Genomic DNA, 13710 nt, shown 5'->3' on the forward strand with positions numbered 1-13710 from the left:
AGTCGAGTGCTGCTCCCACTGCCTCCCAGACAGCATTGGCTGTATTTTTACATATGACAAAATGAGGTCGGGAGGTTTCCATGTTGCCCAAGGTCATTCAGTGACAGATTCGGAATTAGAACGTTTGAATGTGTCTGCTAGTCCAGCTACCTGCAAAGGTAGATTCCTCAGTCTACAGAGCCCAAGAGGCAGCAGTGGCTTGGGCCACACATGGGATAGAGGGAGGAAGCCCCTTGCTCTAAGCTGGAGCCTCAGAAATCCCCACATCTCTCACTCCACGCAGGGCTACTTAACCAAACACTCCTTGGGCAGCTAAGGAACAAAGGTGGCTGTATTCTGCAAGGCCTAAATCCATAAGTAAAGTTGAGCATCAGGGCAGCTGTGCCATCTAGGAGCTCAGGGTCCAGTCCAGACCACAGTGCCCAATGCCCTGGCACGCCTCCACTGGCCAGTCTGGTTAATGAGTTACTATCCTAGTTAATTTCCCTGCACATCGGGGCTAGACCACGTGAACCTTCCCGGGCTCCTCAGGCCAAGTGCATGAATTAGCATAGATTACCCAGCTTCTGGGGTTCCCAACTGCCCGACTCACTAGAAACCCGCTTCTCCTTCAAGGGGCTGGAGTGCAGCTTGGGTCTAGTAGCACTTGGAACAGAGGAACTAGCATGCCCTGCTGCCTTCAGGAAGGGGAACATCAGACCTCAGACCCCGCTTCCCCTTTACCCATGCCTACCTGTTGGCTAGCTAGTGCCCCTGGGGTAAACCTGGCCACAGAAGGACGGTTTATAAAGGGCAGGTGGACTGCAGAGGATGCCAACCGACTGAAGCGGGACTGTGTAGCACTCTACCTTCTACTACAGCCAAATGTTCCTGCCTGGGGTAGAAGGCTGAGGGGTCCGTCTCCAGTCCAACACTGTCCTGGTTAAGGGAATAATGACTGCACCTTAGTACCCAGGGCTGCAAGTTGTAAAAGAGGGAAGGCACCCATCACCCTTACACATCGCAAACCATCTGGGTCTCAAATCATCTATCTCCCAGACAAACTGGATTCCCCTTGCCCTCAAGGTCAATGACTTTTATGACCCCACCCAAGATCACTAAGGGTGGAGCTTTCAGTGGCTCCAGTTTGCAACCCCTGAGTCTCAGGCTGAATTTGGAGGGTCTGGCCTGAGGGCACTGCCAGAGCCTGGCCCTCCAGTCCTCCTTCTGAAGCTTGCGTGAAAGGTGCCCTCTCCTGCTTGCCAGGATTCGGGATCCATAGTCTGCCTAAGCTGGATGTTTGTTTCTAGCCTCAAAAACCCGAGGGCGGACCTCTAGCTCCACCCTGGGCTTACTGACTGGGCACAGCCAAAAGACCTCCCCACTCTGCCATGCCTTCAGGCTCCCTGCTGGCCTAGGAGAGGAGAGGCCTCTAACCCCACAGCCTAATTGAGAGAGGGATTTCCAAACTGCAGACAATATTTTGGGGGACAGCGGTCCAGGCCCAAGGGGGGTGCATCTTTAAATGCACCCCCACCCCAATGGCTGGATTCAAAGCCCAGAATCTTTGGACCTGGAAAAAGAGGAGGAGGAGAAAGCAAAGTCACCTGGAACTGACAGAGGGACAATACTGGGCCAGGACCCCAGCCCAGAGCTTCGAAGCCTAAGGGAGAAGCTGGTGTCTCCCACTGTAAGGGCAAAGCTGAGGCGCACACCTGTCTTGTGTGAAGATGCGTATGTATGTTCCCTGGGAAGGTGTGGAGTGGGGGCAACAAAGATGATCTCTGCTAGTACCCCACGAATCTCTCTGGTGCCTTGACGACCCTGGAAAATACTGCTCCCAACTCCTCTCTTGCCTGGTTTCCCAAAAGAGGTTTTTGGACACCTGCCCCAACACAACATTTTATTTGGAATAAAGGAGTAATTGACACAAACATAAATATACAGTAGATGAAACCAAGGGAGGAAGCAGGTAGCTTGTCCTGAGACCTGTCCCCTCAACTATGCTTCTGGTGGCAGTGCAGCCTGGCTCACGGTGGACTTCACTCTTCTCCCCCCATTCCCATCGGCTTCTCCCAGGTCTCACGGCAACCTAGTCACCAAACACAGGCATTTCTGCATTCTTAGGAGAAATGACAGGGGCCTGGGAGTAATAGTTTTAAAGGACGCTAGAATTTTTTTTTTATCATTAATTGTAAACGTGCAAAATACCTGCTGGTACTTCACTTTAGAAGAATGTAACGGCAAAAAGAAAAAAAGGAAAAAAGAGGCGGCTGATGAATAGATAATAGATCTTTAACCACCAATAAACAGAGAGCAGCGCCAGCAGCCTGGGGATGTGATCATAATTATGCCGCCGCGCGAGCCAATGGGGACGAGGGAACTCGGTCCTAAAATCATCCCAAAACCGAAGGCGAGCTCGAAAATGCGGACACGGCCTGGGACCGGATAAACGATCCGTAGTCCCTAGTTGCACTGGGTTTGCACAGCAACCCCCCCTCCCCGGGACAACAGATGGCATAATAATAATAGAAATAATAATAATAAAATAATAGCATCCATAATAATAATAACATTGACCACAGTAACAAAAATAATTACGACGGAACCATAATAGTACGGTAGCACCACATCAAGCTCTCCCCTGACCTCGGACTACCGCTCCCAGAAATTCCAGAAGGAATTGTTTTGGGGAAGGAGGTGAGCACCCTCCCAGACAGAAAACGCTGGAGACCGTGGGGCGAGAGCGGGAGCGAGTTGGAAGCCCACTGCTTCAGCCGGGTCGGCAGCTCCCGGTCTCAACTCGCAAACGAACGAGCCGGGTCAAGACTCGCGAACGCACCGACCCTGGGACCTCGAGGCTAAGCGTGGTTGGTGGGGTGGGAGGACCCCGTACCCCCCACTCCAGGATCCCTCCTGGCCTAGGAAATCGCTGGGAGTTTTGCTAAGGTTGGGGATTGGTATAACCGAACAGCGCCTTTAGCCCAGGAACCAGCCCCCGCCCGCTTACCCTCGCGGTGCTCCTGGGACGATCCCAGTTCCCCCGACGCAGGGCCGCGTAAGGAGCGCTAGGCGAAAGGAATCTGTTTGTCCGTCTGTCCTACCAGCTTGGGCGCAGCAGGCTCCGGATTCAGGGGGCCGCAGCGGAGGCGGCGCCGGCCAGGGACTCTGCAGGGACCGGGGTGCCCCGGAGGGAGTGGTGCTGGTGGAGGAGGAGGCGGTGGCTGAGGGGGAGTAGGTGGGGAAAGAGGAGGAGGAAGAAGAGGAGGAGGAGGAGGAGGAAGAAGAGGAGGAGGAGAAGAAGAAACCGGAGGAAGAGGAGGAGGCGAAGGAGGAGGAGGAGAAGCCGCAGCGGGCGTCGCAGGAGCGAGTGAGCTGGGAGCGAGGGGCGAAGGCGCGGAGAAGTCGGGCGGCCCGGCGGGCGGCGGAAGGCTCGGCCGAGGCGGCGGCGCCGACTCCGTTCCACTCGGCCGGGATCCAGGCCTCCGGGTTCCCAGGCGCTCACCTCCCTCTGACGCACTTTAAAGAGTCTCCCCCCTTCCACCTCAGGGCGAGTAATAGCGACCAATCATCAAGCCATTTACCAGGCTTCGGAGGAAGCTGTTTATGTGATCCCCGCACTAATTAGGCTCATGAACTAACAAATCGTTTGCACAACTTGTGAAGAAGCGAGCACTTCCATGGATTGTCCTTGGACTTAGGGCGCCCTGCCCGCCTTTTGCAGAGGAGAAAAAACTTTTTTTTTTTGCCTCCCCCGAGAACTTTCCCCCCTTCTCCCCCCTGCCTCTAACTCCGATCGCCCCACGCCATCTCGCCAAAAAAAAAAAAAAAAAAAAAAAAAAAAAAAAAAAAAAAAAAGGAAAGAAAAAAAAAGAAAAAAAAATTACCCCAATCCACGCCTGCAAATTCTTCTGGAAGGATTTTCCCCCCTCTCTTCAGGTTGGGCGCGTTTGGTGCAAGATTCTCGGGATCCTCGGCTTTGCCTCTCCCTCTCCCTCCCCCCTCCTTTCCTTTTTCCTTTCCTTTCCTTTCTTTCTTCCTTTCCTCCCCCCACCCCCACCCCCACCCCAAACAAACGAGTCCCCAATTCTAGTCCGTCCTCGCCGCGGGCAGCCGGCGGCGGAGGCAGCGTGCGGCGGTCGCCGGGAGCTGGGAGCCCAGGGCGCCCGCTCCTCGGCGCAGCATGTTCCAGCCGGCGCCCAAGCGCTGCTTCACCATCGAATCGCTGGTGGCCAAGGACAGTCCCCTGCCCGCCTCGCGCTCCGAGGACCCCATCCGTCCCGCGGCACTCAGCTACGCTAACTCCAGCCCCATAAATCCGTTCCTCAACGGCTTCCACTCGGCCGCAGCCGCCGCCGCCGGTAGGGGCGTCTACTCCAACCCGGACTTGGTGTTCGCCGAGGCGGTCTCGCACCCGCCCAACCCCGCCGTGCCAGTGCACCCGGTGCCGCCGCCGCACGCCCTGGCCGCCCACCCCCTACCCTCTTCGCACTCGCCACACCCCCTCTTCGCCTCGCAGCAGCGGGATCCGTCCACCTTCTACCCCTGGCTCATCCACCGCTACCGATATCTGGGTCATCGCTTCCAAGGTACGTGCCACGTCGCGGAACTGCAAAGCGCCGTTCCCGCCGCATCCTTTACTGCCCCCGGCCTGTTCCGGGTGGGCGCTTGGCAAGGCCTGGGCGGAGGTTTCTCCGGCTCGCGGGCCAGCGCGCCCTGTTGGGAAACTAGGCGGCGCGGGGCCGGTCGTGGTGGCGATCCCCAGTCTCCTGAGCTACGACCGATTTGGAGTGATAGCCTGAGGGCTGCTTGACCCTTTGGGAAGGGGTGCGAACGGAGAAGTTGTCCCCCAGTGCGCTCGTATCCGAGCAGGCTGTGCGTGCCCGGGGCCGCGGAGCCCAGAGCCTGCGGGGTCCCCAGGCTCCTGGTACCCTCGGCAATGCCCCCAACCGTTCTGGCTCCGAGGGGCGCGGACAGGACTCGGCCGCCAGGCTTGCTTTCGACTGCGTTCGACCCTGTTCACCACCCACTTTGCGCCCATTCAGTCCAGACCCACCACTTCTTGGTCTTCCACCCTCTTCTGGAGGCGAGAGGACCCTCGCGCCCCGGGCGAAAAGTATGGGATTTGTTTTTTCTTTCCTGCTTTTCGGAGGCCTGGGGAGGGGCGGGAACCCGTGCGGGAGGAAAGCTCCAGGGCTCGGCGCTCTCGCCGCGACCTGCTCAATTGGGGCGCCGAGCAGCCACAGCGGGAAGGCAGGTTCGGTCTGGTTTTTGTTTTTCTTTCTTAAAAAAAAAAAAAAAAAAAAAAAAAAGAACCTGGTCAGAAACTGTTTTAGAGGGAGATATCTGTTCGGGTGTTTTCATTTATTGAGATATTTTTGACTTGTTTTTCTCTGGGTACGGGGTGGGAGGAGGAGAGTTAAAACTTCAGAAAAAGGGGTAGTTTACCGATCAGAGTCGGTAAAAGATCTACCTCCGGCGGCGGCCGGTCAATACTCCGCGGCTTGTCCATTCATTAACCCATTGCGTTCCTGCCGGAGCCTAGAGTCGGGTAGATGTCACCCCGCTCCCCATATTTAAAAAAATCAAACCAAAGGAAGAAAAAAAAAAAAGAAAAATCTTTTACCCTTAATCCCGAACTGGATTTGCCTGCATCCTGCCTGGGCTGTCGGTTTGTTTTTCTTTGTTTGGGTTTTCGGTGAATCGATTTCCTATCCTAATGAGTGAACCCCAAACTCTGAGGCTTTGCTCGAAAAGTTTAGGGTTGCCCTTCCTCATTCTCTACCAGTCATGCTCATGGTCCCCCCACCAGACCCGGAGCCACTGGGATCTTCCTGCGTTTCAGACTGTCCCGGCGGTGTCTGCAACTCGGTAACCCCCCGGGTTTCGATCCCTTCGCTCGAGTTTCTCTTCTAGTTCTCCGGAGCCGGGAGCCCTGGAGCCCAGTTCTCGAGAGGCAGCAGCAGCTGTGGCCCGGCACACCCGCAGGCGAGATTTCTGTCCCGATCGGGCTGCAACAACTCGCTCCGCCTCTGTACTTTTCCGGAGGGGCAACAAAACAAATAATTTAAAAATAAATCTCCAAGAAAACTCTGGAGAGCAGCCCGCCGCCTTTCCACCCTGGGTCAAAGTTCTCCGAGAGGTTAGAAAGAAGAGAAAGTCGTTTCTTCGGGCTGTGGGCGCCAATCCCCCGGCCAGGCTCTGCGGCTCCCTCCCCTGCCCCCAGCGCCCGGCGAGGAGGTGGCGAGGCCCGCGGCGCCAGGGCGGCTGCGGAGCCGGCCGAGGTCAGGAGCCTGAGGGACTGGTCCCGCCGGGGCAGCGGCTGGCTGGGTGCCGCACAGGTGGACACCCAGCGTTGCGGGCCGGGCAGCTGAGCCGGCGTTCCCTTCGTGAGCCCTTGGGAGGACTACCGACCCCCGCAGGTCGAGCGGCGCCAGCTATGCGAAGGCCCTGAGCGCGGTGACTGGCCAGCCCGGCTCGGGAGAAGTGCGCGGCTCCAGTCAGAGCAGCCCCCCTAATGGGATTTCTGCTGTGCTCCCCGCAGGGAACGACACTAGCCCCGAGAGTTTCCTTTTGCACAACGCGCTGGCCCGAAAGCCCAAGCGGATCCGAACCGCCTTCTCCCCGTCCCAGCTTCTAAGACTGGAACACGCCTTTGAGAAGAATCACTACGTGGTGGGCGCCGAAAGGAAGCAGTTGGCACACAGCCTCAGCCTCACGGAAACTCAGGTGAGTGCGGCCCGGGTGCCAGGAACCCATCTGGGCGTGCGCCCCCACCCCAAATCTGGCTTTCAAGCACACCCATGAGCACGGAGCTCTGTGAGGGCCTTCCGCACAGGTCTTGGTAGCTGGTTCCACGCCTGGGCTCAGGATGTATGTCTCAAGGTGCTTGGCTTTGTTGGGTTCCAGAAAGGGGCTGTAAGTGCCAACCTGCCCCAGGTTCTGGGGAAACGCGCCGAGTTGTTTATCTGTCCAGTTGGGCATGTCCTGGCTAAAACATCCCTGCATTTCCGGTGAGACTTTGGGTGAGAGTGTGAGGACCCTGCTGGGGTCCAGGAAGAGGGAAAGCACAGTGGGGTTTCTGGGTGTTTGGGGCTGGAGACTGGTAAGGACAGGATGTGGGTTAAAGATGAGTTCTGAGCGACTACCAGCCCATGGCTCACACCGTCGGCTCCAGTGACTTCGCTGAAGGAGATGGGCAATCAGAAGGTGGAGGGCAAGCGTCCTGGGTGTACCCTACATCAGAGAAATAAAGCTGGGAGGCTGCAGAGAGAGGGTCTGCCTCAGGGCACAGGCCTTCTGCACAGCAGGGTCCCTGGGCGGGCCTGGCTTGGGCTTATCCCAGGGTGGGGAGGGGGTTTAGGACTACAGTAGGCGCTACTGTACACGGAGCCGCAGGGTGGGGTCAAAGTTCCCAGCAAACAGTAACGTTTTTGGGCAGATTAAGTTGTAACACTTTTCCTGGGCAGCGCAGAAAGGTCGAGCCTTTTGTTTTAAAACGTGTTCCCCACCCCAAAACCGAGGAGGGCCTGGCGGGTTTGTGCGGAGCCCGGCACAAGGCGCGGCCCGGCTGATTTCTCCTGGACAGCCGAGGCGGCGGTGGTCTTTGTCCGCCTCGCTGCCCACGCTGCCTGGAGTCTTTGTGTGCGTGTCAAGCCCCGAGCGCACCGACGCGCGCCTTGGGCCAGCGCCGGGGAGAAATGAACCGTCCTCCCCCTCAATTAGCAAACTCAAAGCAAATTAAATTCAGCCTTGTTCCCGCTCAGCTTTTTCACGGAGCACTTTGGGGGACGGAGGCTTTCCAGGAGAGCAAGACGGACCGACCAGCGGCCTCAAAGGAGGGAATGGAGTGGACCCCAGGGGTCCAGGGACTGGCATCGAGCTAGGGTACTGTTATCCAGATAGGATAGGAGTTGTGGGGAGATGGTATCAGAGGTGCAGTCTCTGCCATCTCCCTTACCTGTACCCCCCTGCTGGGAAGATTGGACCGTGTTACTGTCTGGTGGCTGAATGAGGTCCCACCACTCAGCTTTCCCAGGAGCTCATGGGATGGCAGCTGACTCCCACCTCATTGCTCCTAAGACCGCTCAGAGCCACTCTGGTTAGGCCCAGCCTCCAGCCCCACCCTGGTGGGAAGTGATGGGACTGGGGTCCGAGGCTGTGTGACCAGCAGCCTGTTCCGGGGCTGCTTAGGAGGAGGGAAGAGGGAGCTTGCTGTCATCTCCCCTCCTCTTAGTTTCTCTCTTACTTTCCGTGTAACCGACGGTCTTTCAGAAGCTTTCAGTTTTGAACCCATTTTCCTAGCTATAAAGGTACAGCTGGATTGGTCTGGACGCCTGCACACTCTATGTCCCTCTTGGCCTCCTCCAGCCCTATCCCCTTCCTGCTCACCTGTGAGAATCCCCCGCAGGGAGGATGCAGGGCAGGCAAACCCTGATCGCCTACCCAGGGTCCCGCCATGAAGAGAAGACGCTATATTTAGGAAACACTGCCCAGATCAGCAGAAAATAGAAAGCACATTGGGCCCTGAGGGAAGCTGCAGCAGCGGTGGACTGAGGTCTCCCTTGCACTGGCTTGCTGGAGGGAGTTAGGGACATGTCTCTTTTTATTTTTAATCACTTATTATTTTTGTAGGGGCTTCCCATGCTTTGCAAGGCTTTGCTCTCAGCGGGATATAGATGCCATGTGCAGGGCCAGGAGAGAGGGGGCTCAGTGCATTCCGGGCCGCAGGGCCCTGGGGAAAGGCTCTTCAGGAAGGCTCAGAAGGGCAGGGAGCTGGGCTTCTTTTCCACCAGGCACTAAGGGCCCTGCTCCCTGAGGGCAGGCCTTGGGGAGGCTGGACCTTACGACTTGCATCTGGGGGACTGTGTCTTTGCTGAGTCTGGAACTGGAGTCTGGGCTGGGTGAAAGGATCAGGCACTTTATACAAGGGTGCTCTGAAAGAACTAATGCACCCCATCGGCCTCTCACCCGCAGGTAAAAGTATGGTTTCAGAACCGAAGAACAAAGTTCAAAAGGCAGAAGCTGGAGGAAGAAGGCTCAGATTCGCAACAAAAGAAAAAAGGGACGCACCATATTAACCGGTGGAGAATCGCCACCAAGCAGGCGAGTCCGGAGGAAATAGACGTGACCTCAGATGATTAAAAACACAAACCTAACCCCACAGAAACAGACAACATGGAGCAAAAGAGAGACAGGAAGAGGTGGAGAAGGAAAAAAACCCTACAAAACAAAAACAAACCGCATACACATTCACCGAGAAAGGGAGAGGGAATCGGAGGGAGCAGCAGCATGCAGCGAAGACTTTGGACAGCGAGGGCACAGGGTCCCAACCCAAGGCCGTGCCAAGATGGCAGAGGATGGAGGCTCCTTCATCAACAAGCAACCCTCGTCTAAAGAGGCAGCTGAGTGAGTGAGAGAGACAGAGAGAAGGAGAAAGAGGGAGGGAGAGAGAGAAAGAGAGGGTGAGAGCGAGAGCAAGAGCTGAACGTGCACTCTGACAAGGGGAGCTGTCAGTCAAACACCAAACCAGGAAGACAAGATGATTGGCAGGTATTCCGTTTATCACAGTCCACTTAAAAAATGATAATGATGATGATAAAAAGCACGACCCAACCAGGCACAGGACTTTTTTTTTTTTTTTTGCACTTCGCTGTGTTCCCCCTGATCTTTAAAAATAATTAGTAATAACAAATGAAAATTCCATGTCTAGCCCCATCCCACATCTGTTTCAAAACCTTGAAATGCATGTAGCAGTTGTTGGGCGAATGGTGTTTAAAGACCGAAATGAATTGTAATTTTCTTTTCGTTTTAAAGACAGGTTCTGTGTGCTTTTTATTTTGATTTTTTTTTCCCAAGAAATGTGCAGTCTGTAAACAATTTTTGATACCTTCTGATGTCAAAGTGATTGTGCAAGCTAAATGAAGTAGGCTCAGCGATAGTGGTCCTCTTACAGAGAAACGGGGAGCAGGATGACGGGGGGGGGGGCTGGGGGTGGTGGGGGAGGGTGCCCACAAAAAGAGTCAGGACTTGTACTGGAAAAAAAACCCTAAATTAATTCTATTTCTTGGACATTCCCTTTCCTAACATCCTGAGGCTTAAAACCCTGATGCAAACTTCTCCTTTGAGTGGTTGGAGAAATTGGCCGAGTTCAACCATTCACTGCAATGGCTATTCCAAACTTTAAATTTATCTATTGCAAAAACTGAAGGACTGTAGTTAGCGGGGATGATGTTAAGTGTGGCCAAGCACACGGCGGCAAGTTTTCAAGCACTGAGTTTCTATTCCAAGATCATAGACTTACTAAAGAGAGTGACAAATACTTCCTTAATGTCTTCTATACCAGAATGTAAATATTTTTGTGTTTTGTGTTAATTTGTTAGAATTCTAACACACTATATACTTCCAAGAAGTATGTCAATGTCAATATTTTGTCAATAAAGATTTATCAATATGCCCTCAGAGTAGTCGTCTTGGGAAATTGAAGTGGATCTTTAAAAATGTATCTCAGTAATTTGAGTGTGGTCCTTCCCCAACTAGGCTCAAGAAACCCAGGCTCCTCACCCACAAAAGGGCCAGTTTGGTGGATTCTCAGGCATTTTAAAGAAAGATGAGGGTGGAGAAGGGAGAAGATTAGGAAAACTTAAGTCCTTCAGAAAAGGGATGGGAGAAAAGTTTTCCAACCAGACCTTTGCCCATTGTATGTCCTACTGAGGGAGTTTAGTTTGAACTTTGGGTTAAAATGCTTACTTCTCTTAACCTCTGGTTATTAAAAAAATACTGGACATATAGTTACACATTGAAGACTACTCTCCTGGAATATTGGGGAAAACATGTAGCAGAATCAGAATCTTGCAACTTCTAAACTTTCTGACTTTAAACCCCGAAGTACAAGTCTTACTTTTTCTTCCTTTCTTTCCTTCTCTCCCTGGCTCCAATCTGCCGAAGGTGATGGGCCGAGCCCAAGGGCCTCAGCAGCCTTATAAGGCAAGCGTTCTGAGAAACCTTCAACTCTTAATTTTAACATTAAAGAAAAAGTTGTAATCAGACTTGGAGGAAACTTAGCTTTTTTCCCTCCCTCCTTCCCCCTTCTGGGGGTACGAGGTTGTTTTTGCATGCTTCATTTGCTTCTTATCCTGATAGGCTGCATTAATCAGTTTTATTTCCATTGATAGAGAAACCTCGTCTGTTCTGTTCGAGCTACAAAGCGTCCTGCGAGCTTTTGTGAAAGTGCAAATCAGTTTAAGCAATTATCATACCAGGAATATGAAGGGGAAAGAGGAGGCCTTGCCCAGTGGTCTCCTTTAATCTCTTAATCCATGGATCCAGGGGGGCTGCCTGGACATAATTTAGGACAATCTCCCCACCCTTTACACTGTGATAAGGCCAAGTTACAATGCAGGGCAAAAATACAAGCTTTGTTAACATCCTGCCTTGAAAAGTTAAGATTAGACATTCCGTGCACGTGTGGGGACTATAGGGCACTATGGAAATTTTTTCTTTCTTTTTTTTCTCCTCTTCTCTAAAGTAGAATTCATTCTCCGTCTCTTTCTCCTTTCCCCCATCTCTGCCTGTCTGGCCCTCCCCTCTTTTCCCCCATCTCTGTCCCTCTGTAGAAACCTGTTTGCTCATAGTGCATTTTCACACAGACCCCTCTTGGAAGGTGTGTGTGCTGTGAGGGGCTACTCCACCGCCGGGAGTTGCTGGGGGGAGGAGGGAGACGGGGTGGCCTCAGGAGACCTGGGCTTGCCTCTCACAGGGACAGGTGCGCCTCGCGGTATCCAGGAAACCCTCGTGGGGCTTCCAGGCGCTTTGACAGCACGACCCTCCGTGACCACTAGCTGTCTCAAGCGCTTTGCAGTCAGCGCTCCCGCAAAGCATCCCTTTCTCTTCAACAAGTACAAATTACCTTTTCCTTCCACTCACCTTCCGAAACCCGGAATACCTCAAACACTGAGCGCATTCTTAAACATTCTTAAAATTCAGAATGGTCTGTCCAGAAACAAATTTTCCGTCTTAATAAAAGGTTTATTTCTGCCAAAATTATATACTTTATATTTTTTAAGTACAAGAAAAGGGGGCTGGTGAGGAAGATTTTTCTTTTTTTGGGTAAACGTCCTATGTAGTGTAACAGCAATAAAATCATCAGAGAATACTATTAGCTTTGAAAAAAAAAACTAAAAGCTTTATTACAAACCAAGCTTTGAAAATAGGGGGGATTAGGCGGCTGAAAGGGTCCCACAATGGTAAGAAGAAAAGGTTTCATGCTAATGAGGTTAATGCCCTTTGTATCTCAGGCCTCCACATCTTCATTACGCGCTATCTCCGGCTGCACGGAGCGGCTCAGAGAGCCGCAATCCACTCCAACGCCCCCCTTCCCGGCCCAAAGAAGGATTTGATAGCAGCTCTGTTCAAACTAGATAATTATATCTTTTCAAGTCGGAATTAAGATAAAGAAAGTGAAGCAGAGGCGGCTCGCCTTGATCCACTGCAAACAAATTTGGCGCACTTTCGAGTCCTTCCTCCGCCTCAAAAAGGCAGGACAGTCAGCTTATTAGCCGCTCGTTTGCTTTATTAATTCATCTATTTAAAGTGGCAGGATTAGAGCGTCTAATGTGGACGCAGGCTGCCGTGGCGCTGAGGAATATAAATATTTGCGAGATGCCATCCCACGATGACTATCTGGGCGTGGGGCGCGGGGCAGGGTGCGCGTGTGCCCTGCCTCTGCGTTCCCTTCGCAGTGTGCGCGTGCTGGGCTGAGCAGGGGGGTGTGGGAGCCATGTGCCCCAGGTCTGTGTGCCCCTTCGTGCTCCGGAGGTGCCAGGCATGGATGCTCCCGGGTAGGGCTCAATGGGCAGCGTGGGTCAGATTCTGCGCTCCTCCTGGGACACGGTGAACTGTATGAATGCTGCCATAGGGTCCTGTCTGTGACCCTGAATGGGGATATAGGATACAAGTTTGATCCATGTTCCCTTTCCTTGTTAATTACTTGTGGACCTTCCCTGGAGGACCCCTTGGCCAAGTGCATGTTCGGGAGAGCCATGTATTCTCCGTTTGCGCTGCCCTGAGAGGGTCAAACCGAATCTATTACGCGCGTGTGCCGCGGCTACGTTCTCCTGCGAGGTACACATGGGTTCCGTGTGCGTCTCTCGCGGAGGCGCCAGAAAGTCCTAGGGTGGGAGAAGCCTTCGACCTCCGAACTTTCTGGCTTTCTTTCTGTGTGTCCAGTGCGCCAAGCTCCTTCTGGCTCTGCTCCTGGCACGCAAGCCGAGCAGGAGCTGGCGCATTGGCTGCGGCCCGTAACCTGCCGGGCCACTTTTGTGCGAGGGGCGGATTGTGGCTGCCTGAGGGCCGCGCCAGGCGGGCCAGGCAGAAAAGGGACTCGGGCCTGCGCGCGGATTTGGAAACCTCGGCTCCTCCCCGTCCCCGCCTCGAATCGCAGGAAACAAAGTCTGGGACGCGCGGGCCGGTTGGGGAGGGACTCTGGCTGCTCGGAGGCCTGGCCCGGGGCCCCGCTCCGTGGTGGGGGTTTTAAGGGCTGGTCCAAGTCGGTGTAAGGCTGGCAGGGTGAGGGTCTGTTCTTGTATGTTTGTATAGGGTGAGAGCACTAGTTTGTGGTATAATGGCATTTGTGTAGATTGTGGAATAGAATTGTGTGTCTCAGCTAGGACTTTAGTCAATTTGTGTCAGTGCTAATTGTTTGAGTAAGTTAAAGGCTGGAGCGGCCAGCGC

The 13710-nt window shown here is 53.8% G+C and overlaps 1 protein-coding gene and 1 long non-coding RNA gene across 3 annotated transcripts in view; one reads left to right on the forward strand and one right to left on the reverse strand.

Moving 5' to 3' along the window:
- Positions 1–3025, reverse strand: part of LOC115900270 — a 47724-nt gene extending 44699 nt beyond the window's left edge. Inside the window, exon 1 of the long non-coding RNA XR_004059916.1 lies at positions 2990–3025. This is a non-coding gene — a long non-coding RNA (uncharacterized LOC115900270). The remainder of the gene's footprint in view (positions 1–2989) is intronic.
- EMX2 (empty spiracles homeobox 2) lies at positions 3013–10440 on the forward strand. 2 transcript variants are annotated; one of them, XM_010388880.2, is made up of 3 exons: positions 3013–4568; positions 6524–6708; positions 8956–10440. In XM_010388880.2, exons 1-3 carry the CDS (start codon positions 4163–4165, stop codon positions 9121–9123), a joined length of 759 nt encoding a protein of 252 aa, XP_010387182.1. In that variant the 5' UTR covers positions 3013–4162; the 3' UTR covers positions 9124–10440. The 2 variants fall into 2 exon arrangements, with proteins under 2 accessions (XP_010387182.1, XP_010387183.1); XM_010388881.2 differs by lacking the exon at positions 6524–6708 and having other exon boundaries at positions 3806–4568; positions 8956–9059.
- Positions 10441–13710: the final 3270 nt, after the last annotated feature.

The sequence above is a fragment of the Rhinopithecus roxellana genome, chromosome 11 (assembly GCF_007565055.1).
Source record: "Rhinopithecus roxellana isolate Shanxi Qingling chromosome 11, ASM756505v1, whole genome shotgun sequence".
Lineage (NCBI taxonomy): Eukaryota > Metazoa > Chordata > Mammalia > Primates > Cercopithecidae > Rhinopithecus > Rhinopithecus roxellana.

Coding starts and splice junctions, on each gene's coding strand:
- EMX2 (XM_010388880.2), top strand. CDS start 4,163: ATGTTCCAGCCGGCGCCCAAGCGCTGCTTCACCATCGAATCGCTGGTG. Junction 4,569..6,523: donor TCTGGGTCATCGCTTCCAAG/GTACGTGCCACG, acceptor TGCTCCCCGCAG/GGAACGACACTAGCCCCGAG. Junction 6,709..8,955: donor TCAGCCTCACGGAAACTCAG/GTGAGTGCGGCC, acceptor TCTCACCCGCAG/GTAAAAGTATGGTTTCAGAA.